Source organism: Babylonia areolata, chromosome 14 (assembly GCF_041734735.1).
Source record: "Babylonia areolata isolate BAREFJ2019XMU chromosome 14, ASM4173473v1, whole genome shotgun sequence".
NCBI classification, from domain to species: domain Eukaryota; kingdom Metazoa; phylum Mollusca; class Gastropoda; order Neogastropoda; family Buccinidae; genus Babylonia; species Babylonia areolata.
This window is the reverse complement of record NC_134889.1, coordinates 1,494,552-1,520,000: the sequence shown is the minus strand read 5'-3', so window position 1 is coordinate 1,520,000 and position 25,449 is coordinate 1,494,552. Positions and strand designations below refer to the sequence as shown.

The following is a 25,449-nucleotide window of genomic DNA, read 5'->3' as shown; positions in this document are numbered from 1 at the left end:
CACACACTTCAGTCATTAACATGACACAAACAAAGCCCACCACACACACTTCAGTCATTAACATGACACAAAGCACACCACACACACTTCAGTCATTAACATGACACAAAGCACACCACACACACTTCAGTCATTAACATGACACAAAGCACACCACACACACTTCAGTCATTAACATGACACAAACAAAGCCCACCACACACACTGCAGTCATTAACATGACACAAACAAAGCCCACCACACACACTGCAGTCATTAACATGACACAAACAAAGCCCACCACACACACTTCAGTCATTAACATGACACAAAGCACACCACACACACATCAGTCATTAACATGACACAAATCACACCACACACACTGCAGTCATTAACATGACACAAACAATGCCCACCACACACACTTCAGTCATTAACATGACACAAACAATGCCCACCACACACACTGCAGTCATTAACATGACACAAACAAAGCCCACCACACACACTTCAGTCATTAACATGACACAAAGCCCACCACACACACTTCAGTCATTAACATGACACAAAGCCCACCACACACACTTCAGTCATTAACATGACACAAACAAAGCCCACCACACACACTGCAGTCATTAACATGACACAAACAAAGCCCACCACACACACTGCAGTCATTAACATGACACAAACAATGCCCACCACACACACTTCAGTCATTAACATGACACAAACAAAGCCCACCACACACACTGCAGTCATTAACATGACACAAACAAAGCCCACCACACACACTTCAGTCATTAACATGACACAAAGCACACCACACACACATCAGTCATTAACATGACACAAATCACACCACACACACTGCAGTCATTAACATGACACAAACAATGCCCACCACACACACTTCAGTCATTAACATGACACAAACAATGCCCACCACACACACTTCAGTCATTAACATGACACAAACAATGCCCACCACACACACTTCAGTCATTAACATGACACAAACAAAGCCCACCACACACACTGCAGTCATTAACATGACACAAACAATGCCCACCACACACACTTCAGTCATTAACATGACACAAACAAAGCCCACCACACACACTGCAGTCATTAACATGACACAAACAATGCCCACCACACACACTGCAGTCATTAACATGACACAAACAAAGCCCACCACACACACTTCAGTCATTAACATGACACAAACAATGCCCACCACACACACTGCAGTCATTAACATGACACAAACAATGCCCACCACACACACTTCAGTCATTAACATGACACAAACAAAGCCCACCACACACACTGCAGTCATTAACATGACACAAACAATGCCCACCACACACACTTCAGTCATTAACATGACACAAACAAAGCCCACCACACACACTGCAGTCATTAACATGACACAAACAAAGCCCACCACACACACTGCAGTCATTAACATGACACAAACAATGCCCACCACACACACTTCAGTCATTAACATGACACAAACAAAGCCCACCACACACACTGCAGTCATTAACATGACACAAACAAAGCCCACCACACACACTTCAGTCATTAACATGACACAAACAAAGCCCACCACACACACATCAGTCATTAACATGACACAAATCACACCACACACACTGCAGTCATTAACATGACACAAACAACTGCCTATCTCTCTCTCTCTCTCTCTCTCTCTATCTGTCTGTCTCTCACTCTCTCTCTCTCTCATCCCAGTATGTCTAATAATACATCTCTGTCTCTCTCTCACAACCTGCCCACTCAAGTTGCAACATGTCATTTTGGACTCCCTTGCATCTTGTTGGATCCCCAAGAAAGCATATGGTCTAAGGTCAATAAATTTATTCAAAAGGTGCTCAGTCATATTTGCACTTCTTTTCTTTCTTAACAATATATTTTGTGTCATCTTTTTATTTCTTGCATACTCTTAAGTTAAAGGTCCCATAACACATAGTTTTCTGAAGCTAATGATTTCAATAACAAATTTTATCTCAAATAAAACGTAATGGTACAAAAAGGTACAAACACAAGCTCAAATCTGAACGCTCTCTCTTTGAAACAGTCATGCATTAAATTAATTGGCTTATTGGATGCCCACGTCAGCAGGACGGCTATGCCATGCAAACAGGACTGTTACGATACAGTACACAACAAAGCACAAGGCAGTTTTGTCAACTTACACTGGCTGGAATGCTGGGCAGAGCAGTAGAGTCTGGTGCTGTGAAACTGAACATCTGTAACCAAAGAACACGTCATGTGCTGTGAAACTGAACATCTGTAACCACAGAACATGTCATGTGATATGAAACTGAACATCTGTAACCACAGAACATGTCGCGTCATGTGAAACTGAACATCTATAACCACAGAAACTGAACATCTAGACAGAAACCTCACACTCTAACAAACATGGGGAGCCATTTTGCTCAGTCACAATGCTCATCTTATGTCAATCACTTGCCTTCCATGTATTATTTCATTTTTTGACGACATTTAATGTGTTTACTCATTAGTTTATTTTGCTCATCTATTTTCAGTTCATTTCAGTCCGGTGTTTGATAGAAACCTAGAGCCGACTCTCAAACCTGACCAGCACACTGGGTTTGAACATGGGTCAAGCAGCTGATACTTGTATTTTTCTGTCCTTTTTTAGCAGACGTTGTGTGGGTTACATGGATCAGTCTGCTAGCTGTGACAACTCCTGGACACTGAGATGATCAGTCACAATGCTAACTAACAGGCCCACAGACCTCACACCTAATGATGATAATAACAACAGACAGTACTTTTATGGTGTAAACTCTCCATACAGTGGCTTCTAAGCACCTTACATGAAACAAAACATATACAACAGGGAATGATAACATACAGGTGTATATAAACACCTTATATGAAACAAAACATGATAACATACCTCTGTACATGAAAAAAACAACACATATATATATACATATGTATCTATACACCAACACAACACTACAAATTGCTGATATGAACAATCATACACACACTGACACACACACACGAACACACACACACACACACACACAACAAAAATACCCAACACACACACACACAAGTGCACACACACTGGCACACACATACATACTCACTTGGCACACAGACACACACAGACACACACACATGATGATTTCAGCAGAGGGTAAAGTGGGGTGGGTAGCAGGAGGAAGAACGCAGACAATCAGCTACGCTTCGTCACAGCCGAAGGCCGGTTTGAACAGCTGGGTTCTAAAGCTGAAGGCGACAGACAAGAAGGGGAGACCACTCACATCCTGCCCGGCCACAATGGTGACCGGCTCCTCGGCCAGGGGAACGCTCTGCTCATAGGCGGCCTTGAGGAAGGGCAGGAGGTCACTGTTCTCTGATCGGTTGACGATCTCCGCCAGGAAGTTGAGCATTTTGTAGAAGACCTCATACCAAGGGAGGTGACTGCCCACACACCAAGGGGAAAATGTATGCGTGATTGTATGGGAAAAGTTGGGGGGGGGCGGGGGTGGGGGGGTTGCACATTCTTTCAGTTTCAGTTTAATAGGTCCACAAAGAAATACATGCTGCATATCACAACGCCTATTCCAACTTTGTGGGCCTTATACACACACACACCTTCTGAAGAACGAAATATATCAACACAAAAATGTGGACTTAACCCTTCTTTATCCCCCCATTCGTGTATACAAGTGACAGAGTTCTGTGTGTACCCCCTCCCCAAATGATATGCGTTCCACAGCCCTGTGATATACAGATAGGAGAGCACTGCTACAGTGACTCAGTGGTGAGCATGGGTCTGACAGACCCATAACGTACAGATATAACGAACTGCTCCTTTAGCAGGACAGTGTCTGACAGACCTACAACGTACAGATATAACGAACTGCTCCTTTAGCAGGACAGTGTCTGACAGACCTACAACATACAGATATAATGAACTGCTCCTTTAGCAGGACAGTGTCTGACAGACCTACAACAAACAGATATAACGAACTGCTCCTTTAGCAGGACAGTGTATGACAGACCTACAACATACAGATATAATGAACTGCTCCTTTAGCAGGACAGTGTCTGACAGACCTACAACATACGGATATAACGAACTGCTCCTTTAGCAGGACAGTGTCTGACAGACCTACAACATACGGATATAACGAACTGCTCCTTTAGCAGGACAGTGTCTGACAGACCTACAACGTACAGATACAACGAACTGCTCCTTTAGCAGGACAGTGTCTGACAGACCCATAACGTACAGATATAACGAACTGCTCCTTTAGCAGGACAGTGTCTGACAGACCTACAACAAACAGGTATAATGAACTGCTCCTTTAGCAGGACAGTGTCTGACAGACCTACAACATACAGATATAATGAACTGCTCCTTTAGCAGGACAGTGTCTGACAGACCTACAACATACAGATATAATGAACTGCTCCTTTAGCAGGACAGTGTCTGACAGACCTACAACATACAGATATAATGAACTGCTCCTTTAGCAGGACAGTGTCTGACAGACCTACAACGTACAGATATAATGAACTGCTCCTTTAGCAGGACAGTGTCTGACAGACCTACAACATACAGATGTAATGAACTGCTCCTTTAGCAGGACAGTGTCTGACAGACCTACAACATACAGATATAACAAACTGCTCCTTTAGCAGGACAGTGTCTGACACACCCAAAGCGTACATTTTAAATGAATTACTTCTTTCATTAATGTACAGATAAAAAGAATTGCTTCTTTAGCAAGACAGGGTCTGATAGATAAAACAAACTGCTTCTTTAGCAAGACATGGTCTGAGAAATCTAAAAAGTATGAACAGGTCATTAGGTGTGTAACAATGAAGAAAGCTAAAAGTCAAAAGAGAACCCCGCACCCGCCCCCACCCCCACCCCCACCAGCTACACACCTGATGATGCACAGACAGGTCTGAGCTCCGGTGCCATGGCGACAGAAGCCAAAACGATACAAACTCTCCAGGTCCGTCAGAACAAAGGCAAACTGGTCCACCTGGGGCCTGTCACACACACACACACACACACACACACACACACACACACACACACACATTCACACAAACACACACATTCACACACACACACACATTCACGCACAACACACACATGCACACACACACACACTCACATTCACACACACAAGCACACACGCACGCACACACATACATACACTCATACAAACATACACACACACACAAACACACACACACACACACATAACTTCATCCCTGATAAGTCAGCATGAACATTACCACACAATTTGTTCATATCCCTGGATGTTCATCACACATTACAAAAACACTGCAAGGCATTGAGACTGATTCTTTAACACACATTACAGCTCACTACACAATTCCAATAACTGGTAACTCATTACACATTACAAACACACTGCACTCTTCCCATGTCCGACTGTTCACTGAACATGACAAGAACACTGCATGGTCTGTATGTCTAATTACTCATCATACATCACAACACACCACCTTGTTCTTGCGTTTGATTATCCATCATAGATTACGACGTACTGCACAGTTCCTACGCTTTCCTATTTTTCACCTGCCCATTTCCCAAACAAATGCGGACTGAAAAAATGAACAGGAAAGCAATGGATCACTTTACTCACGTGTTGGTTCTACACGGGAATGAGAACTTGGGAATGTTATTCAGCACATCCTGAAAACAACAACAACACACACACACACACACACACACACACACACACACACACACACACACACACACACACACACACACACACACACACACAGTGTCACAAATCATTCTCATTCTCATCAGTCCTTATATCACCTTATCACAAATCATAAGGAAACAAAGAAAAACCGAAAGCTCACATACGCACAAGGTAATTTCCATTCACTTTCGTCATAGGAGGTATGCTGTACCTAATAATAATAATAATGGTCTTTATATAGCGCTGAATCATGTGCTGTTCATCACAAGTGACATTTGTGTCACTTAATCCCTGTCTTACTGTTCATCACAAGTGACATTTGTGTCACTTAATCCCTGTATTCTTACTGTTCATCACAAGTGACATTTGTGTCACTTAATCCCTGTATTCTTACTGTTCATCACAAGTGACATTTGTGTCACTTAATCCCTGTCTTACTGTTCATCACAAGTGACATTTGTGTCACTTAATCCCTGTCTTACTGTTCATCACAAGTGACATTTGTGTCACTTAATCCCTGTCTTACTGTTCATCACAAGTGACATTTGTGTCACTTAATCCCTGTCTTACTGTTCATCACAAGTGACATTTGTGTCACTTAATCCCTGTCTTACTGTTCATCACAAGTGACATTTGTGTCACTTAATCCCTGTCTTACTGTTCATCTCAAGTGATATTTGTATCATTTAATCCCTGTATTCTTACTGTTCACCACAAGTGACATTTGTGTCACTTAATCCCTGTATTCTTACTGTTCATCACAAGTGACATTTGTGTCACTTAATCCCTGTATTCTTACTGTTCATCACAAGTGACATTTGTGTCACTTAATCCCTGTCTTACTGTTCATCACAAGTGACATTTGTGTCACTTAATCCCTGTATCTTACTGTTCATCACAAGTGACATTTGTGTCACTTAATCCCTGTCTTACTGTTCACCACAAGTGACATTTGTGTCACTTAATCCCTGTCTTACTGTTCATCACAAGTGACATTTGTGTCACTTAATCCCTGTCTTACTGTTCATCACAAGTGACATTTGTGTCACTTAATCCCTGTATTCTTACTGTTCATCACAAGTGACATTTGTGTCACTTAATCCCTGTCTTACTGTTCATCACAAGTGACATTTGTGTCACTTAATCCCTGTCTTACTGTTCATCACAAGTGACATTTGTGTCACTTAATCCCTGTCTTACTGTTCATCACAAGTGACATTTGTGTCACTTAATCCCTGTCTTACTGTTCATCACAAGTGACATTTGTGTCACTTAATCCCTGTATTCTTATTGTTCATCACAAGTGACATTTGTGTCACTTAATCCCTGTATTCTTACTGTTCATCACAAGTGACATTTGTGTCACTTAATCCCTGTATTACTGTTCATCACAAGTGACATTTGTGTCACTTAATCCCTGTCTTACTGTTCACCACAAGTGACATTTGTGTCACTTAATCCCTGTATTACTGTTCATCACAAGTGACATTTGTGTCACTTAATCCCTGTCTTACTGTTCACCACAAGTGACATTTGTGTCACTTAAACCCTGTATTCTTACTGTTCACCACAAGTGACATTTGTGTCACTTAATCCCTGTATTACTGTTCATCACAAGTGACATTTGTGTCACTTAATCCCTGTATTACTGTTCATCACAAGTGACATTTGTGTCACTTAATCCCTGTCTTACTGTTCATCACAAGTGGTATTTGTGCCTTAATCCCTGTATTCTTACTGTTCATCACAAGTGACATTTGTGTCACTTAATCCCTGTCTTACTGTTCACCACAAGTGACATTTGTGTCACTTAATCCCTGTATTCTTACTGTTCATCACAAGTGACATTTGTGTCACTTAATCCCTGTCTTACTGTTCATCACAAGTGACATTTGTGTCACTTAATCCCTGTCTTACTGTTCATCACAAGTGACATTTGTGTCACTTAATCCCTGTCTTACTGTTCATCACAAGTGACATTTGTGTCACTTAATCCCTGTATTCTTACTGTTCATCACAAGTGACATTTGTGTCACTTAATCCCTGTCTTACTGTTCATCACAAGTGGTGTTTGTGCCTTAATCCCTGTATTACTGTTCATCACAAGTGACATTTGTGTCACTTAATCCCTGTCTTACTGTTCATCACAAGTGGTATTTGTGCCTTAATCCCTGTATTCTTACTGTTCATCACAAGTGACATTTGTGTCACTTAATCCCTGTCTTACTGTTCATCACAAGTGGTATTTGTGCCTTAATCCCTGTGTTCTTACTGTTCATCACAGGAGGTGTTCTGTGTCTCATTGTGTTCTTACTGTTCATCATAACAAGGTATTCTATACCTCATTCAGTGTGTTCATATACTGTTCATTGTACAAGGTATTCGTCACCTCATTCATTGTGTTCATAATGATCACCATAAGACTAAGAAGTGCTGTTTGCCTCATTCACAGCACGCACACTGACCTGCTCATTGTAGTCAGGAGGGTACTTCTGCAGGATAAAAGGCTCTGTTTGACATACACACAAGTCAATGTCAGGTGAACTCGTCCACATGGTGCAACATGAATGTGCATTTAATGATTTATTTTAATTCAAACCAGTCCAATCATTCACCACCTTTGCAGAGTTAATCATGTCAGCACTGTACCTTAACCTTCATAATACCTTGTACCAAAAATATAGTCAATCATAAACTATATCATTTACAAAAAAAAAAACATAGTCACAAATTACATTCCTACAACACACTTGCTATTTCAAAACATTGCCCAATTGATTACTTTGAGTTTGATAGAAAATAACGGACTATAGTCGACACAAGCCAGCCATCAGTTTTAGCATTGAAACAACTAAAAAAAAATGTTTTTTTAAGTGTGAGTGGATCAGACACAGATGTTCCCAAGTGATACAGTAGGCTGGAAAAAAAAGCCAAAAAAAACAAATGTCAGCAGAAGAAAAAAAAAGAAAAAAAGAAAGAAAAGAAAGAAAGAAAGAAAAGAAGTGCTCAAGGTAAACTGAATAAAAGGTCACTTGTCAGTGTCCACGACTGTACCTGTTCCTTCTTGCTCTGGTCGTCCCACTTCGGCAAACACTTCAAACAGCTTGTCTGGGTTCTCTCTGAAACATGCCCTCATTTACAACACCTGAACAACTACAAAAAGTATTACGTCAGTCTATCCTCCTTGATGCACTTCCTAATTCATACTGGTAAGAAAAGTGAGTGACCACCACAGGCTAGTCCATGCCAGTGGAACACTGGTCTTATCTTAACAATGGTATATGAAACGTAACGCAGCAGTTAAAGAAATATCAAACTGAGAACAACTGTGTTGATACAAAATACAAGTGAAAGCAATTTAGGCATGAAAACAAACAAAAACAAACAAACAAAAAATAGAAAGAAAGAAAACCATCTGGCGAAATGGTTAGAATCTCAGTCTGACTTGGAGGACATAAAACTGCACTGTATCAGAGGTGTATCATTGTTACAGGATTATCCAACCCATGGCCTGCTCCTACCCTGAACTGAACACAGCTAGTGCTGTACATTTTGGGGTGTGCTGCTCTAATTGCCTGACTAACACTGGCAACTGTGCATGATGTTCGATTTGAAAGCACAGCAGCTGCTGCTAACATTAAGGAACTGTACAATATAGCCTTTCTGTCATAGATTCAACTGATCCAAAACCTATGGGTTTTTCCAGCATCATCTGAGGGTCCTGGGTTCAAATCTCGGCGCACCTGGTGGGTAAAGGGTGGAGATTTTTCCCATGTCCCAGGTCAACACATGTGCAGACCTGCTAGTGCCTGAACCCCCTTCGTGTGTATGCGCACGCAGAAGATCAAATACGCACGTTAAAGATCCTGTAATCCATGTCAGCGTTCGGTGGGTTATGGAAACAAGAATATACCCAGCATGCACACCCCCGAAAATGGAGTATGGCTGCCTACATGGCGGGGTAAATAAAAAACAAACAAATGGTCATACACGTAAAATGTTACATGTTTGTCTGAGTGTGTATGTGTGTGCGTCTGAAATCTGATTGAATGACACAGGAAACGAATAATGAGCGCCCAGTGGCAGCCGTCAGTCAGCTCTACCCAGGTAGGCAGCCTGTGGTGCAAATGTCCCCGTGTATGTAAAGCGCTCAGAGCTTGGTCTCTGACTGAGGATAGGCGCTATAGAGGTATCCACATCAATCAATCAATCAATCATCCCCATGAGGTCATCCCTTTCAAATGATCAACCATCAGAAAAAATTACAGAAATCATCCAAAATTCTGTGACCTTAGTTTCATCAATTTGTGCTTTTGGTCATCTCAATTCAAGTCCCCCTTATCCCCCCCCTTCCATCCTTCCCTGCCTGCTTTTATGCCTGTTCTACATTTGTGCCAAGTCATAAGTGTGAGCAGATCCTGGGTGTCTTTCAATGGAGGGGTGTTGGTAGTCCTGGGAAGGCATTAAACTCTGGCTCTAACCGATTAATGTTCTGCAACATTATAAATCATAATCTCTCTCTATATATACATATATGCTGAAACAGGACATTGCTGAAGACCTCCAAAGTGACTCAGCAGTTATGCATGGTCTCCTGTGGTGTGTGAACTCATAGCAACCTACCATCAACAGTTCCTTGTGAGCTGCCAGCACAAAGACCTGATAAAACAAGCTTACACTTTCATCTTTAGAGTCCTTTTTCATTTTTGTAAGTAACAATTACTCTCTCAGACTCCTGCAGAGACTGGCCAGCCCATCACAAAAACACCCCCCACATGAAAAATGCAATCTTATGGCTGTATCCACAGAACATTATTCGACTTCATCATCCATAGCTGGATTTTTTTTTTTTTTTTTTTATGTTTAGAAAGTTGAAATAATCATAATTATTATTAAGTGATTAATGCAATTCATCTAAATGAAGCCTATAATGTATAAAAACTTTAAAACATATTCCATTCATGAGATAGAATGAATACATGTCATAAAATATAGTAGCAGTAGTACAGGTTATATAAGCATCTAGACAAAGTATAGGAACAGGTCCATCATAATAAAATATAATAATTATCAGTAGTACAAGTTAAATAACCATCAAAAGAAAATATAGGAACAGGTCTGATCTTGAAAGAAAACACATAGGTTGAATGAAATGGAAATCAAACTATACAACTGCAACACAGGCATAAAGGAATGTCTCCACTCAAGTTCATGTACACAAAACATGCACATATGCATGCTCCATACATGCTTACACTGTATCATAGATGGGAGTGTCTAATTTTTGTTAATACTTTAAAATCTGTGGCCTATATCCATGGGCCACTTTATTTTCTATGCAAAAAAAAAAAAAAAAAAAAAACTATTGAAAAAAATTAGAAAGAAAAAACTGTGAAAATGCCAATACAGAAACCCATATAATATTGGAAGTACTCCACCCATGCTGTACACACACACACACACACACACACACACACACACACACACACAGAGAGAGAGTAAATGCATGGAACTGGAAGCATGATCAGCAGTATCATGGCACATCAGTCTGAGTGTGACAGCTAAAGATGGTACAGGAAAATGAAATGGACGACAAAGTAATTTGATAATGCTAAATTTCGTTTTGATATCAGGAAAAATCAAGGTGGCAGAATGGTTAAGATGCTTTCCTGCCAATACAGTGTCCAAAAGGATCTGGGTTCGATTCCCACTCTTACTCTTTCCCTCAAATTTGACAGAAAAATCAAACTGAGAGTCTGGTCAATCAGGTGAGACAATAAACTGAGGTCCTGTGTGCACCATGCACTGGTGCACTTAAAAAGAACCCATAGAATATAACTGTTGTCGTCTGCAAAATTTTGTAGAAGAAATCCACTGTGATAGCGCATTGGGTTGTGCTCCTGTCAGGCATCTGATCTTCAAGCAGATGTTATGTAGCGTGTGTGTGTAGATATAGATATATATGTGTGTGTGTGTGTGTGTGAGTGTGTGAATTTGTCCAAACACAGTGATGTCTCCTTGAGAAACAGAAATCGAAATTTTTAGATCATATTTCAATGACTGCAATTGAGTGCAAAGAATTGGGAAGTGGAATGTCTCTGAGAAAAGGGAATTTATTCCTGACAGCTGGACCTTGCATTCTTCAAAAGTCAATGAAACACTGGCCATAAATCAGTGTGGTATTGACAGGCGGATGCGTACAGTCATCATGACAAGTTAGTCAAGGTGAATGTCAATCTCTATTATTTTGGATCCTGGTACACAGGAATTCAAGCTCACAGGCTGAATCTGTAAATTATGTCAGCACAATGCAGCATTGCTGGCATCTTCAACAACTGAAGCAAATCAAAAACTATTTCGGTGTTTTCTGTTTGTTTTTTCAAGTCACTGATTCTGTAAAAATTGTTTAGCACCAAACAGAATAGCAGACGACACGATAATTACGGCCTTCATCACCATGGCAAGGTGAAGGCACATCGCTGCGTGAACAAATTTCCAATGGACCAGGCCAAAAATACAGATTCGCAATACGTGCCATCAAGCACTGCCTCTTTATTCCCCACCAATATGATAAAATCTCCTTCGCTGAACACTTGAACAATTACACTGACATCGGATTCAGCACTCCCTCGGCGTAACGACACACTCACCGCACATACGCGACAACAAATACAACTTCTGCTTCCTGAATTTTACCTCAGTCGAGAACCCATTATGTCCGTTTAATCCGTCGAACTGCAAACTTAACAGAGGTCAGCTGGCTAACAACTTTTGCAAATGTCCTCACTGGGACCACTTTCAGCATTATTTTTATCCTTCTGTCAACTAACAGAGCGGAAGTACTCCCTCGTCTGCCATTTTGACGACACATAATCACGTGACCAAAAAGACGGAAGATGACTGTTGGAACGTGAATTTTTTTTTTTTTTTCGCCTTTCAGCGCGGAAGAATCTGAGGTTGGACTGGTAACTGGGATAATTGAGGAAACAGACATCGCTTTCAGCGCCATTTAAACGGGATATGAAATGTTGTTAGGTTGTTATTTCTAACAACAGTGTGACAGCATCTAGCAGACGATAAAACCCATTGGAAGGGAGGGTATGGAAGCAATCGAAGACGTATGGGGGTTTTGTCCCTTTAGAAAAAAAAAAAAAAAGTATGGTAACAGATTTGAGTCAAAAGATTGTAACAAGGAAATATAAAGATGAATGTAACAATAATAAAAAAAAATAAATTAAAAAAACAACCGTTGGCATTATAAAAGAGGGAACAAGTCTGGTCAGTGTCTGCTTGGATTGGATGGTTGCTTTTTTCCAAGGTCAAGACTGAATCCGTTCAGGTTCTGTGTTCATGTGTGCATTCATTGTCGGTGATCTGACACACACACACACACACACACACACACACACACACACACATCAGAGTGGAGGTGAAAGAGGGATCGAGAAGAGGACGGCAATCACAGATGTACTACTTCGATGTACACCTGTATCTCAACGGTGGCAATCACAGTCATGGACTACTTTGACTGATGTACACATGTATCTCAATGGTGGCAATCACAGACATGTACTACTTTGACTGATGTACACATGTATCTCAATGGTGGCAATCACAGTCATGTACTACTTTGACTGATGTACACATGTATCTCAATGGTGGCAATCACAGACATGTACTACTTTGATGTACACCTGTATCTCAACGGTGGCAATCACAGTCATGTACTACTTTGACTGATGTACACATGTATCTCAATGGTGGCAATCACAGTCATGTACTACTTTGACTGATGTACACATGTATCTCAATGGTGGAAATCACAGACATGTACTACTTTGACTGATGTACACATGTATCTCAATGGTGGCAATCACAGACATGTACTACTTTGACGTACACATGTATCTCAATGGCGGCAATCACAGACATGTATGACGATGTACACATGTATCTCAATGGCGGCAATCACAGACATGTATGATGATGTACACATGTATCTCAATGGCGGCAATCACAGACATGTATGATAATGTACACATGTATCTCAATGGTGGCAATCACAGACATGTACTACTTTGACGTACACATGTATCTCAATGGTGGCAATCACAGACATGTACTACTTTGACGTACACATGTATCTCAATGGTGGCAATCACAGACATGTACTACTTTGACGTACACATGTATCTCAACGGCGGCAATCACAGACACGTACTACTTTGACGCACACATGCATCTCAACGGCGGCTATCACAGACATGTACTACTTTGACGTACACATGTATCTCAATGGCGGCAATCACAGACATGTATGACGATGTACACATGTATCTCAATGGCGGCAATCACAGACATGTATGATGATGTACACATGTATCTCAATGGCTGTAACAGCGGACGCTTCATTGCACTGTTGGGTGGTCATAAATAATTGGGTTAAAACAACAGTGACACACCCAGGGGACTCTGTATACTTCCTTCTTTCTTTATTTTTTATATATTAAAAAAAATAATAATAAAATAGCCATGCGCCTATTGCCGACCGACAGCTCTCCCACACAAATACTTGTTAGTCACGTGCCTGTGGACAACAGTTTTCCGGCTGAATACGTGTCTGTGAGTCAGTGAGAACACAGAGAGGGTTTGTGTCGTGTGGTGTTGGGCGGGGTGCGGGTGGAGAGACGAGAGGTCTGTGCAGGGCAGGGACGAACAGACACCAACACAGGAACACTGCACCAACACACGTTTCAATGGGCTGCACTCATGTGCCAGCTATCTCTTATCTCCAGTCGCATGCAGCTGCTTGCCGCTGCTGTTCAGTTCATGGGAATAATTGTAGCCGTGCCGTCAGTGTGGATCTGAGACTTCCACGAAGGCGGAGAAGTTTAAAATATCACTGCACAAGAAAGCTCTGTGTATGTGTGTGTGTGTGTGTGTGTGTGTGTGTGTGCGCGCGCGCGCGCGCAAAAGCAATGCAAACTGAAAAAAAACCAAAAAAACAAAAACAAAACGTAAATGGAAATAATTAGTGACTGTTTAAGTTTTGAGCCCACAATTTCTTCACGGTTTCTAGATGATCCTTTCGCATTTGTGTGTGTATGTGTGTGTGTGTGTGTGTGTGTGTGTGTGTGTGTGTGTGTGTATTGTTGTTGTTGTTGTTGTTGTTTGGTGTGTGTATGTGTGTGTGTGTGTGTGTGTGTGTGTTGTTGTTGTTGTTGTTTGGTGTGTGTGTGTCAGTGTGTGTGTCTGTGTCTGTGTGTATGTGTGTGTGTGTGTCAGTGCGTATGTGTGTGTATGTATGTGTGTGTGTGTGTGTGTGTTGTTGTTGTTGTTGTTTGGTGTGTGTGTGTCAGTGTGTGTGTGTGTGTGTGTGTGTGTGTGTGTGTGTGTGTGTTCCGACGTGAGGAAGGGTGAGCAGTGATGAAGGTGGAGCAACAGGGACTGATGCAGCACTGATGGCGATCAAGACTTCCGAGTCGTGCGACTGATTCACTGGTGTGCCAGTGTCTGCCGGAATGCACTGATCAGCGCCGGCGCGCGCGCGCGTGTGTGAAGTTAAAAAATTACTGGTCATTCAAATCAGTTGCATGAGGTGTGTCCACAAGTGTTTCAGTTTCCTTCTCACCTCCTTGTCTGAAGGGCGTTGTCATAAATCTACACTGAGAAAAATTAAAAAAAAGAACAGAAGAGTCCGGATCTGTCACCGTCTCTCTCTGTAGTTCAGGCACTGATGACTCTTCCCGCAAGAAATGGGATCAGCTAAATTAACCTTGCTGCTTTAACTCACTCAGTACGGCCAGTTCTCTCTTCTCCTCTACACACACCCCTCGGATGTCCAGAGGGTGTCTGAATGACCCAACCTTTAGCTTCCGTCGTCAGAATTGTGGTATCTCTTGTCAACATTCACCTCTTCAGTATAAGAGCCTTCCGCTTGCAATATTTTGATGATGGTAATTGGGGTGAAACGCTGTTAACGTCGTCTCTTTCGCCGTTCGTATGGAGAGAGTTAATAACCCGTCAATAAACAAACCCAGTGTTTTTAAACATTTAACACGACATCCATTTAAATCCTTCAAAAGAATGAGATATGCTGCACTTTTAATACGTTTCAATTTGACGATGTGTTCTGGTAAATGCTTGATACTGATAATCATCTTGTAGACATAATCATGCACAGCTGTGATGTTGCTGTTTGAGCCCCACCCGAGGCTCCAGAAGGGGCTATGGTCTATCAGTGACTGAACACACCCTGCCTCTCTCTCTCTCTTGTCCAATCGGCCTACAGATGTCAGTACACTGGCCAACTTCACACACGATATGAGTGAAAGCGCCGTTGTTAGCTGTGCCTGAACGTGAACACAGTCATCTATTCATGTAGGTACTGAACCGTTTTACTACGCCCAGGACACACTGAGGCAGAAAATAGAACTGCGACACAAAGGTTTTCTTTCTTTTTTTCGTGTTGTGGATAATGAGGAAGTAGACCTGTCCATAATGTTAGGAAAAACAGACATTGTATATAGTTTTACTGTATTATTTATATCTCTATCAGTCTAATATCATCATCTTAGATGAACAGACAATAAATAAACGATTATATCTCTATCTGTGTATCTATCTATCTATGAGTGGCGCTGCACTGTGGCAACACGATCTTCTTGGGAAGTACAGCCTGAATTTCATTCACAGAACTGTGCTGTGACACTGAAAAGTAATGCATGACACAGCTTGCTGTTATCACTGATGTGGCTACCAGCTCCGTGTTGTGTGTTTGTGTGTCTGTTTTTTCTGCACAGCCTGTTGGCAAGCGCTTCAAGCCACTTGATTTGTGTGGCAAATGGGTTGACATCATGATCCTGACAGAGACATGATTGAAGACCCTTTGTGACATGTCCACACTGGTTGCTGACTACCAGAGGGAGAGAGAAAGGGGGGGGGGGGGGGGGCAGGTAGACAGAGACAGAGGGGAGAGAGGTAAGGACAGAAAGGGAGACACAGAGAGGGACACAGGGTGAGACAGACGAACAGACACAAAGGGAAGAGAGAGAAGAGAGAGAGAAAGAGAGAGAAAGAGGAAATAAGAGGGAGGGAGGGAGAGAGGGAGGGAGGGAGACCAAGACAGAGGGGAGAGAGAGAGAGAGTTAAAGAAAAAAAGAGAGAGGGAGACAGAGACAGACAGATGAGAGAGTTAAAGAAAGAGAGAGACAGAGATAGAGACAGAGAGGGAGAAACAAACAGCCACAAATGGAAGAGAGAGATTGAAAGACAGAAAGAAATGGAAACAGAGAGAGAGAGAGAGACTGGTAGAGAAAGAGAAAGACAGAGAGAGTGACAAAGGGGGAGAGAGGGGGGGAGGGGGGGTGTGGCAGAGACAGCTGGGAGAGAGTGAGTTAAAGAAAGACAGGGAGGCAGAGGGAGGGAGAAGAGAGGGAGAGACAGACAGACTGATAGGGAAGGAGAGAAACAGAGAGAGAGAAAGGGAGAGAGACAGAGGGGAGAGAGTTAAAGTATGAAAGGGAGACAGAGAGGGGGAAGAGAGGGAGAGACAGACAGGCAGACACAAAGGGGAGACAGATATAAAGACAAAAAGAAAGGGAGACAGACACAGAGACACAGGGACAGGGACAGACACAGAGACAGACACAGAGACAGACACAGAGACAGAGACAGGGACAGAGACAGAGACAGACACAGGGACAGAGACAGGGACAGAGACAGAGACAGACACAGGGACAGAGACAGGGACAGAGACAGACACAGAGACAGGGACAGAGACAGACACAGGGACAGAGACAGAGACAGACACAGAGACAGAGACAGGGACAGAGACAGACACAGAGACAGACACAGGGACAGAGACAGACACAGAGACAGACACAAGGACAGAGACAGACACAGGGACAGAGACAGACACAGGGACAGAGACAGGGACAGAGACAGGCACAGGGACAGAGACAGGGACAGAGACAGAGACAGACACAGAGACAGGGACAGAGAGAGAGACAGGGACAGAGACAGAGACAGAGACAGGGACAGACACAGGGACAGACACAGGGACAGACACAGGGACAGAGACAGGCACAGGGACAGACACAGGGACAGAGACAGACACAGAGACAGACACAGGGACAGACACAGGGACAGAGACAGACACAGGGACAGACACAGAGACAGAGTCAGACACAGAGACAGACACAGAGACAGGGACAGACACAGGGACAGAGACAGGCACAGGGACAGACACAGGGACAGACACAAGGACAGAGACAGGGACAGAGACAGAGACAGGGACAGACACAGAGACAGACACAGGGACAGAGACAGACACAAGGACAGAGACAGGAACAGACACAGAGACAGACACAGAGACAGACACAAGGACAGAGACAGGGACAGACACAGAGACAGACACAGAGACAGACACAAGGACAGAGACAGGGACAGACACAGAGACAGACACAGAGACAGACACAGAGACAGGGACAGAGACAGACACAAGGACAGAGACAGACACAGAGACAGGGACAGACACAGAGACAGGGACAGAGACAGACACAGAGACAGGGACAGAGACAGACACAAGGACAGAGACAGACACAGAGACAGGGACAGAGACAGACACAGAGACAGACACAAGGACAGAGACAGGGACAGAGACAGACACAGAGACAGGGACAGAGACAGAGACAGGGACAGAGACAGGGACAGACACAGAGACAGACACAGGGACAGAGACAGACACAGGGACAGAGACAGACACAAGGACAGAGACAGGGACAGAGACAGGCACAGGGACAGAGACAGGGACAGACACAGAGACAGAGACAGGGACAGACACAGAGACAGACACAAGGACAGAGACAGGGACAGAGACAGGGACAGACACAGAGACAGACACAGGGACAGAGACAGACACAAGGACAGAGACAGGGACAGACACAGAGACAGACACAGAGACAGACACAAGGACAGAGACAGGGACAGACACAGAGACAGACACAGAGACAGACACAAGGACAGAGACAGGGACAGACACAGAGACAGACACAGAGACAGACACAGAGACAGGGACAGAGACAGACACAAGGACAGAGACAGGGACAGAGACAGACACAGGGACAGAGACAGGGACAGACACAGAGACAGAGACAGGGACAGAGACAGGGACAGAGACAGGGACAGGGACAGACACAGGGACAGAGACAGACACAGGGACAGAGACAGAGACAGACACAGGGACAGAGACAGGCACAGGGACAGGGACAGAGACAGGGACAGAGATAGACAGGGACAGAGACAGACACAGGGACAGACACAGGGACAGAGACAGACACAGGGACAGGGACAGAGACAGACACAGGGACAGAGACAGACACAGGGACAGAGACAGGGACAGACACAGGGACAGAGACAGAGACAGACACAGGGACAGAGACAGACAGAGACAGGGACAGACACAGGGACAGACACAGGGACAGAGACAGGGACAGACACAGGGACAGACACAGGGACAGGGACAGAGACAGGGACAGAGACAGACACAGGGACAGAGACAGACACAGGGACAGACACAGGGACAGAGACAGGGACAGAGACAGACACAGGGACAGACACAGGGACAGGGACAGAGACAGACACAAGGACAGAGACAGACACAGGGACAGAGACAGACACAGGGACAGACACAGGGACAGACACAGGGACAGAGACAGGGACAGAGACAGGGACAGAGACAGACACAGGGACAGAGACAGACACAGGGACAGAGACAGAGACAGGGACAGAGACAGACACAGGGACAGAGACAGACACAGACACAGGGACAGAGACAGACACAGGGACAGAGACAGACACAGGGACAGAGACAGACACAGGGACAGAGACAGGGACAGAGACAGACACAGGGACAGAGACAGACACAGGGACAGAGACAGACACAGGGACAGAGACAGACACAGGGACAGGGACAGAGACAGACACAGGGACAGAGACAGAGACAGACACAGGGACAGAGACAGACACAGGGACAGAGACAGGGACAGAGACAGACACAGGGACAGAGACAGACACAGGGACAGAGACAGGCACAGGGACAGACACAGGGACAGAGACAGACACAGGGACAGGGACAGAGACAGACACAGGGACAGACACAGGGACAGAGACAGACACAGGGACAGAGACAGACACAGGGACAGAGACAGAGACAGACACAGGGACAGAGACAGACACAGGGACAGAGACAGACACAGGGACAGAGACAGAGACAGAGACAGAGACAGACACAGGGACAGACACAGACACAGGGACAGACACAGGGACAGAGACAGACACAGGGACAGAGACAGGGACAGAGACAGGGACAGAGACAGACACAGGGACAGGGACAGGGACAGACACAGGGACAGGGACAGACACAGGGACAGAGACAGACACAGGGACAGAGACAGACACAGGGACAGAGACAGGGACAGAGACAGACACAGGGACAGGGACAGAGACAGACACAGGGACAGAGACAGGCACAGGGACAGACACAGGGACAGAGACAGACACAGGGACAGACACAGGGACAGGGACAGAGACAGACACAGGGACAGAGACAGACACAGGGACAGAGACAGAGACAGGGACAGAGACAGACACAGGGACAGAGACTGGGACAGACACAGGGACAGGGACAGACACAGGGACAGAGACAGAGACAGGGACAGAGACAGACACAGGGACAGAGACAGAGACAGACACAGGGACAGAGACAGAGACAGGGACAGACACAGAGACAGACACAGGGACAGAGACAGACACAGGGACAGAGACAGACACAGGGACAGAGAGGCAGAGAGAAAAAGACAAAAAGAGTAAAACAACAAGATGGTGAGCACTTTCTAGTCACGAGCACAGAACAGCGCCACAGGAAGTGAATTCCAGTCAGTGCAAGTCAGTAATGTTTATTATCATCATCACATGTCCCAGTCACGTAAGGCCCCCAAGCTGAAAAGCCTTCATGAAAAAGAAATAAATATATCTGGTCCTGTGGACACTTCTGATGGCTCAACGTAACAGACCACCTCTGTGTCAAATGCGCAATCACACTCACACACACAAATATCAGAACACATGCTTACACACACTGACATCAGAACACACACACACACACACACACTCTCTCTCTCTCTCTCTCAAGGACAGGTTGGAAGAATAGGCCATGCCTAAGATCTTAATCCTGCAATAATCTATATATTTTTTTAAATGCGTTCTGAGTTCTTTCACGTCTAAAATTACACTATGTGAACAGATGTAAAACTGAAGAACACACACACACACACACACACACACACACGATGACTCAGTATACACATCACAGAAAGGGTATTAAACTTTGATCTACCACAAAAAAAATATAAAAATAAAAAAGACTGCATGCATACAGCTGAAATTGTGTGTCTGTGACAGTCTAAAATACATTTCACAAAGACTGTCAATTACATAAGACTGGACTGCAGGTCGCCCAAGGACTAACAGTTCAACCACACCCAGAGCTCCTCAGACCACCCATTTAGTGCACACTGGCTGCCCCACTCTGGGCCTCAATCCGCATCATTCCACAACCTTACATCATGCACAAGACAAAAAACGGAGATAACATTTCACCAATATGATCTACAAGTGAAACAAAGCAGACCATACAGGACATTCACGATCTACAAGACAAAGCAGACAACACTGGACATTCACGATCTACAAGACAAAGCAGACATTGGACATTCATGATCTACAAGACAAAGCAGACAACATTGGACATTCATGATCTACAAGACAAAGCAGACATTGGACATTCATGATCTACAAGACAAAGCAAACATTGGACATTCACGATCTACAAGACAAAGCAGACATTGGACATTCACGATCTACAAGACAAAGCAAACACAAGACATTCACGATCTACAAGACAAAGCAAACACAAGACATTCACGATCTACAAGACAAAGCAGACAACATTGGACATTCACGATCTACAAGACAAAGCAGACATTGGACATTCATGATCTACAAGACAAAGCAGACACTGGACATTCATGATCTACAAGACAAAGCAGACTACACTGGACATTCACGATCTACAAGACAAAGCAGACAACATTGGACATTCATGATCTACAAGACAAAGCAGACAACATTGGACATTCATGATCTACAAGACAAAGCAGACAACATTGGACATTCATGTTCTACAAGACAAAGCAGACATTGGACATTCATGATCACAAGACAAAGCAGACAACATTGGACATTCATGATCTACAAGACAAAGCAGACATTGGATATTCACGATCTGCAAGACAAAGCAGACAACATTGGACATTCACGATCTACAAGACAAAGCAGACAACATTGGACATTCACGATCTACAAGACAAAGCAGACAACATTGGACATTCATGATCTACAAGACAAAGCAGACAACATTGGACATTCAAGATCTGCAAGACAAAGCAGACATTGGACATTCACGATCTACAAGACAAAGCAGACACTGGACATTCATGATCTACAAGACAAAGCAGACAACACTGGACATTCATGATCTACAAGACAAAGCAGACAACATTGGACATTCAAGATCTGCAAGACAAAGCAGACATTGGACATTCACGATCTACAAGACAAAGCAGACATTGGACATTCATGATCTACAAGACAAAGCAGACAACACTGGACATTCATGATCTACAAGACAAAGCAGACAACATTGGACATTCATGATCTACAAGACAAAGCAGACATTGGACATTCATGATCTACAAGACAAAGCAGACAACATTGGACATTCATGATCTACAAGACAAAGCAGACATTGGATATTCACGATCTGCAAGACAAAGCAGACAACATTGGACATTCACGATCTACAAGACAAAGCAGACATTGGACATTCACGATCTACAAGACAAAGCAGACATTGGACATTCATGATCTACAAGACAAAGCAGACATTGGACATTCATGATCTACAAGACAAAGCAGACACTGGACATTCATGATCTACAAGACAAAGCAGACAACATTGGACATTCATGATCTACAAGACAAAGCAGACAACATTGGACATTCATGATCTACAAGACAAAGCAGACAACACTGGACATTCATGATCTACAAGACAAAGCAGGCAACATTGGACATTCACGATTTACAAGACAAAGCAGACATTGGACATTCATGATCTACAAGACAAAGCAGACATTGGACATTCACGATCTACAAGACAAAGCAGACATTGGACATTCATGATCTACAAGACAAAGCAGACAACATTGGACATTCACGATCTACAAGACAAAGCAGACAACATTGGACATTCATGATCTACAAGACAAAGCAGACATTGGACATTCATGATCTACAAGACAAAGCAGACAACACTGGACATTCATGATCTACAAGACAAAGCAGACTACACTGGACATTCATGATCTACAAGACAAAGCAGACATTGGACATTCAAGATCTGCAAGACAAAGCAGACATTGGACATTCATGATCTACAAGACAAAGCAGACTACACTGGACATTCATGATCTACAAGACAAAGCAGACTACACTGGACATTCATGATCTACAAGACAAAGCAGACATTGGACATTCAAGATCTGCAAGACAAAGCAGACATTGGACATTCATGATCTACAAGACAAAGCAGACATTGGACATTCATGATCTACAAGACAAAGCAGACTACACTGGACATTCATGATCTACAAGACAAAGCAGACATTGGACATTCATGATCTACAAGACAAAGCAGACATTGAACGTTCATGATCACAAGACAAAGCAGACATTGAACGTTCATGATCTACAAGACAAAGCAGACACTGGACATTCATGATCTACAAGACAAAGCAGACTACACTGGACATTCATGATCTACAAGACAAAGCAGACATTGAACATTCATGATCTACAAGACAAAGCAGACATTGGACATTCATGATCTACAAGACAAAGCAGACATTGAACGTTCATGATCTACAAGACAAAGCAGACACTGGACATTCATGATCTACAAGACAAAGCAGACTACACTGGACATTCATGATCTACAAGACAAAGCAGACATTGAACGTTCATGATCTACAAGACAAAGCAGACATTGGACATTCATGATCTACAAGACAAAGCAGACATTGGACATTCATGATCTACAAGACAAAGCAGACAACAGTATTACTACTATATCTAGTCTCTGCCAACGGACTGTGGTATTTCTCAAGCCAGCAGACTGACTTTGCAAAACTTCTTCGCTCCGACTGGCGTGTGAAGTGCCCAAGTCAGAAGAAGTCACTGAAATTACTGTGAACTAACTTGTTGGTGGCCCCCCCACCCCATACCCCAACCTGCCTTTGTACGAATTTCACCCTAAAGTTGGGGGTGGGCGATTAGTGGGTACGTTACCCTTTGTGGGAGTTAATTCCCTTACTTAGTTTCACCACACAGCACAGGCTGGGGGGAGAGTGAGAACACAACAGCCATTGAAACAAAACACCGCATCACAGGAGTGATGTCATGCTCTCACTTTTTTCAATGACACATCCACATCTCATGGAGATGTTCTATTCTTCATCTCGGGATGTGAATCTGCACTGCTTTCTACAGCAACACCATGACACAGGCAAACTGAATCATTTGATAATATGTTTTTCTTCATGCTGGGTGGGTGTTTACTAGATACTGGGTGCCTACAAGACAGTTTACAGTATCACTGACAACATCCCTGTCTTTTCCTGTCATCAGCCACTGGCGACATCAGTGACAACCTGTTTGCCATCATTTACCTGCCAGGTGGTCACACTGTCCTGAACTGACTGGACGGTCAGACTGACAGTTGCTGCTGTCTGCCTGCCTGACAGGCACATTGACATTTGTCAGACAGCCAGACAGTGACAGGAACCAGAACATTACATGCTGCCACAGTTTCAGTTTCAGTAGCTCAAGGAGGTGTCACTGAGTTCGGACAAATCCATATACGCTACACCACATCTGCCAAGCAGATGCCTGACCAGCAGCGTAACCCAACGCGCTTAAAGGTAACGAGAAAAGAGCCAGGGGGGGCGGCCCCCCCGGACGAGGCCGGAGGGGGGGCTCTTTGAACCTTCGCCAGGCAGAAGGGCGCCAGCCCGGACGAGTGAGAGCTACCACCGGGTTTGGTACAGCACCCAACGGCTTCCCCTGCCGAGAAGGCCGACGGACCCCCCTCCCTTTGAGAGAGAGAGAGAGCCCCGGCACCCCGGACAGGACAGGTACCCCAAAGTCACACTTTTCGGGGAGGCGGGCCGGTCGCAAACACCAGGCTAACACCGGCCACCTTCTCCAAAACACGAGGACGGGTCATACACTGCCACAGTACCAGTGATCATTCTCGGAGGATCTAAATGCCTGGAGAGAAACATACAGGTGTGTGTGTGTCCCGTCCTCTCTTTCTCATTGGTGTTCTTTTTAATGAAGAATGCACGCACCTGAAATAATCGCACTGATTCATTTTTCCCCTCAAACCACCAACAACAATCCCACACATGAAGTTTTTCTGTCGTAGTCACATGTATTCAGTCCATTTATTCACACAGTACAATGCAATGTATGACACTGTCACCACTTATGTGTTCATAAATACAACTACAAT

General features: G+C 43.8%; 1 protein-coding gene across 4 annotated transcripts in view; it reads right to left on the bottom strand.

The window, feature by feature from the left end:
* LOC143289724 (uncharacterized) overlaps positions 1-12,632 on the bottom strand; it is a 55,844-nt gene extending 43,212 nt beyond the window's left edge. For 2 of the 4 annotated variants that reach the window (XM_076598801.1, XM_076598802.1), the window contains exons 1-7: positions 12,453-12,632; positions 8,811-8,875; positions 8,222-8,265; positions 5,688-5,737; positions 4,954-5,061; positions 3,318-3,477; positions 2,208-2,261 (exon numbers count right to left, since the gene is read on the bottom strand). In XM_076598801.1, the coding sequence (XP_076454916.1) occupies positions 2,208-2,261; positions 3,318-3,477; positions 4,954-5,061; positions 5,688-5,737; positions 8,222-8,265; positions 8,811-8,875; positions 12,453-12,469 (498 nt within the window). In that variant the 5' untranslated portion in view covers positions 12,470-12,632. The remainder of the gene's footprint in view (positions 1-2,207; positions 2,262-3,317; positions 3,478-4,953; positions 5,062-5,687; positions 5,738-8,221; positions 8,266-8,810; positions 8,876-12,452) is intronic. The other 2 variants (XM_076598798.1, XM_076598800.1) reach the window with 1 other exon arrangement.
* Between the last annotated feature and the right edge of the window lie 12,817 nt (positions 12,633-25,449).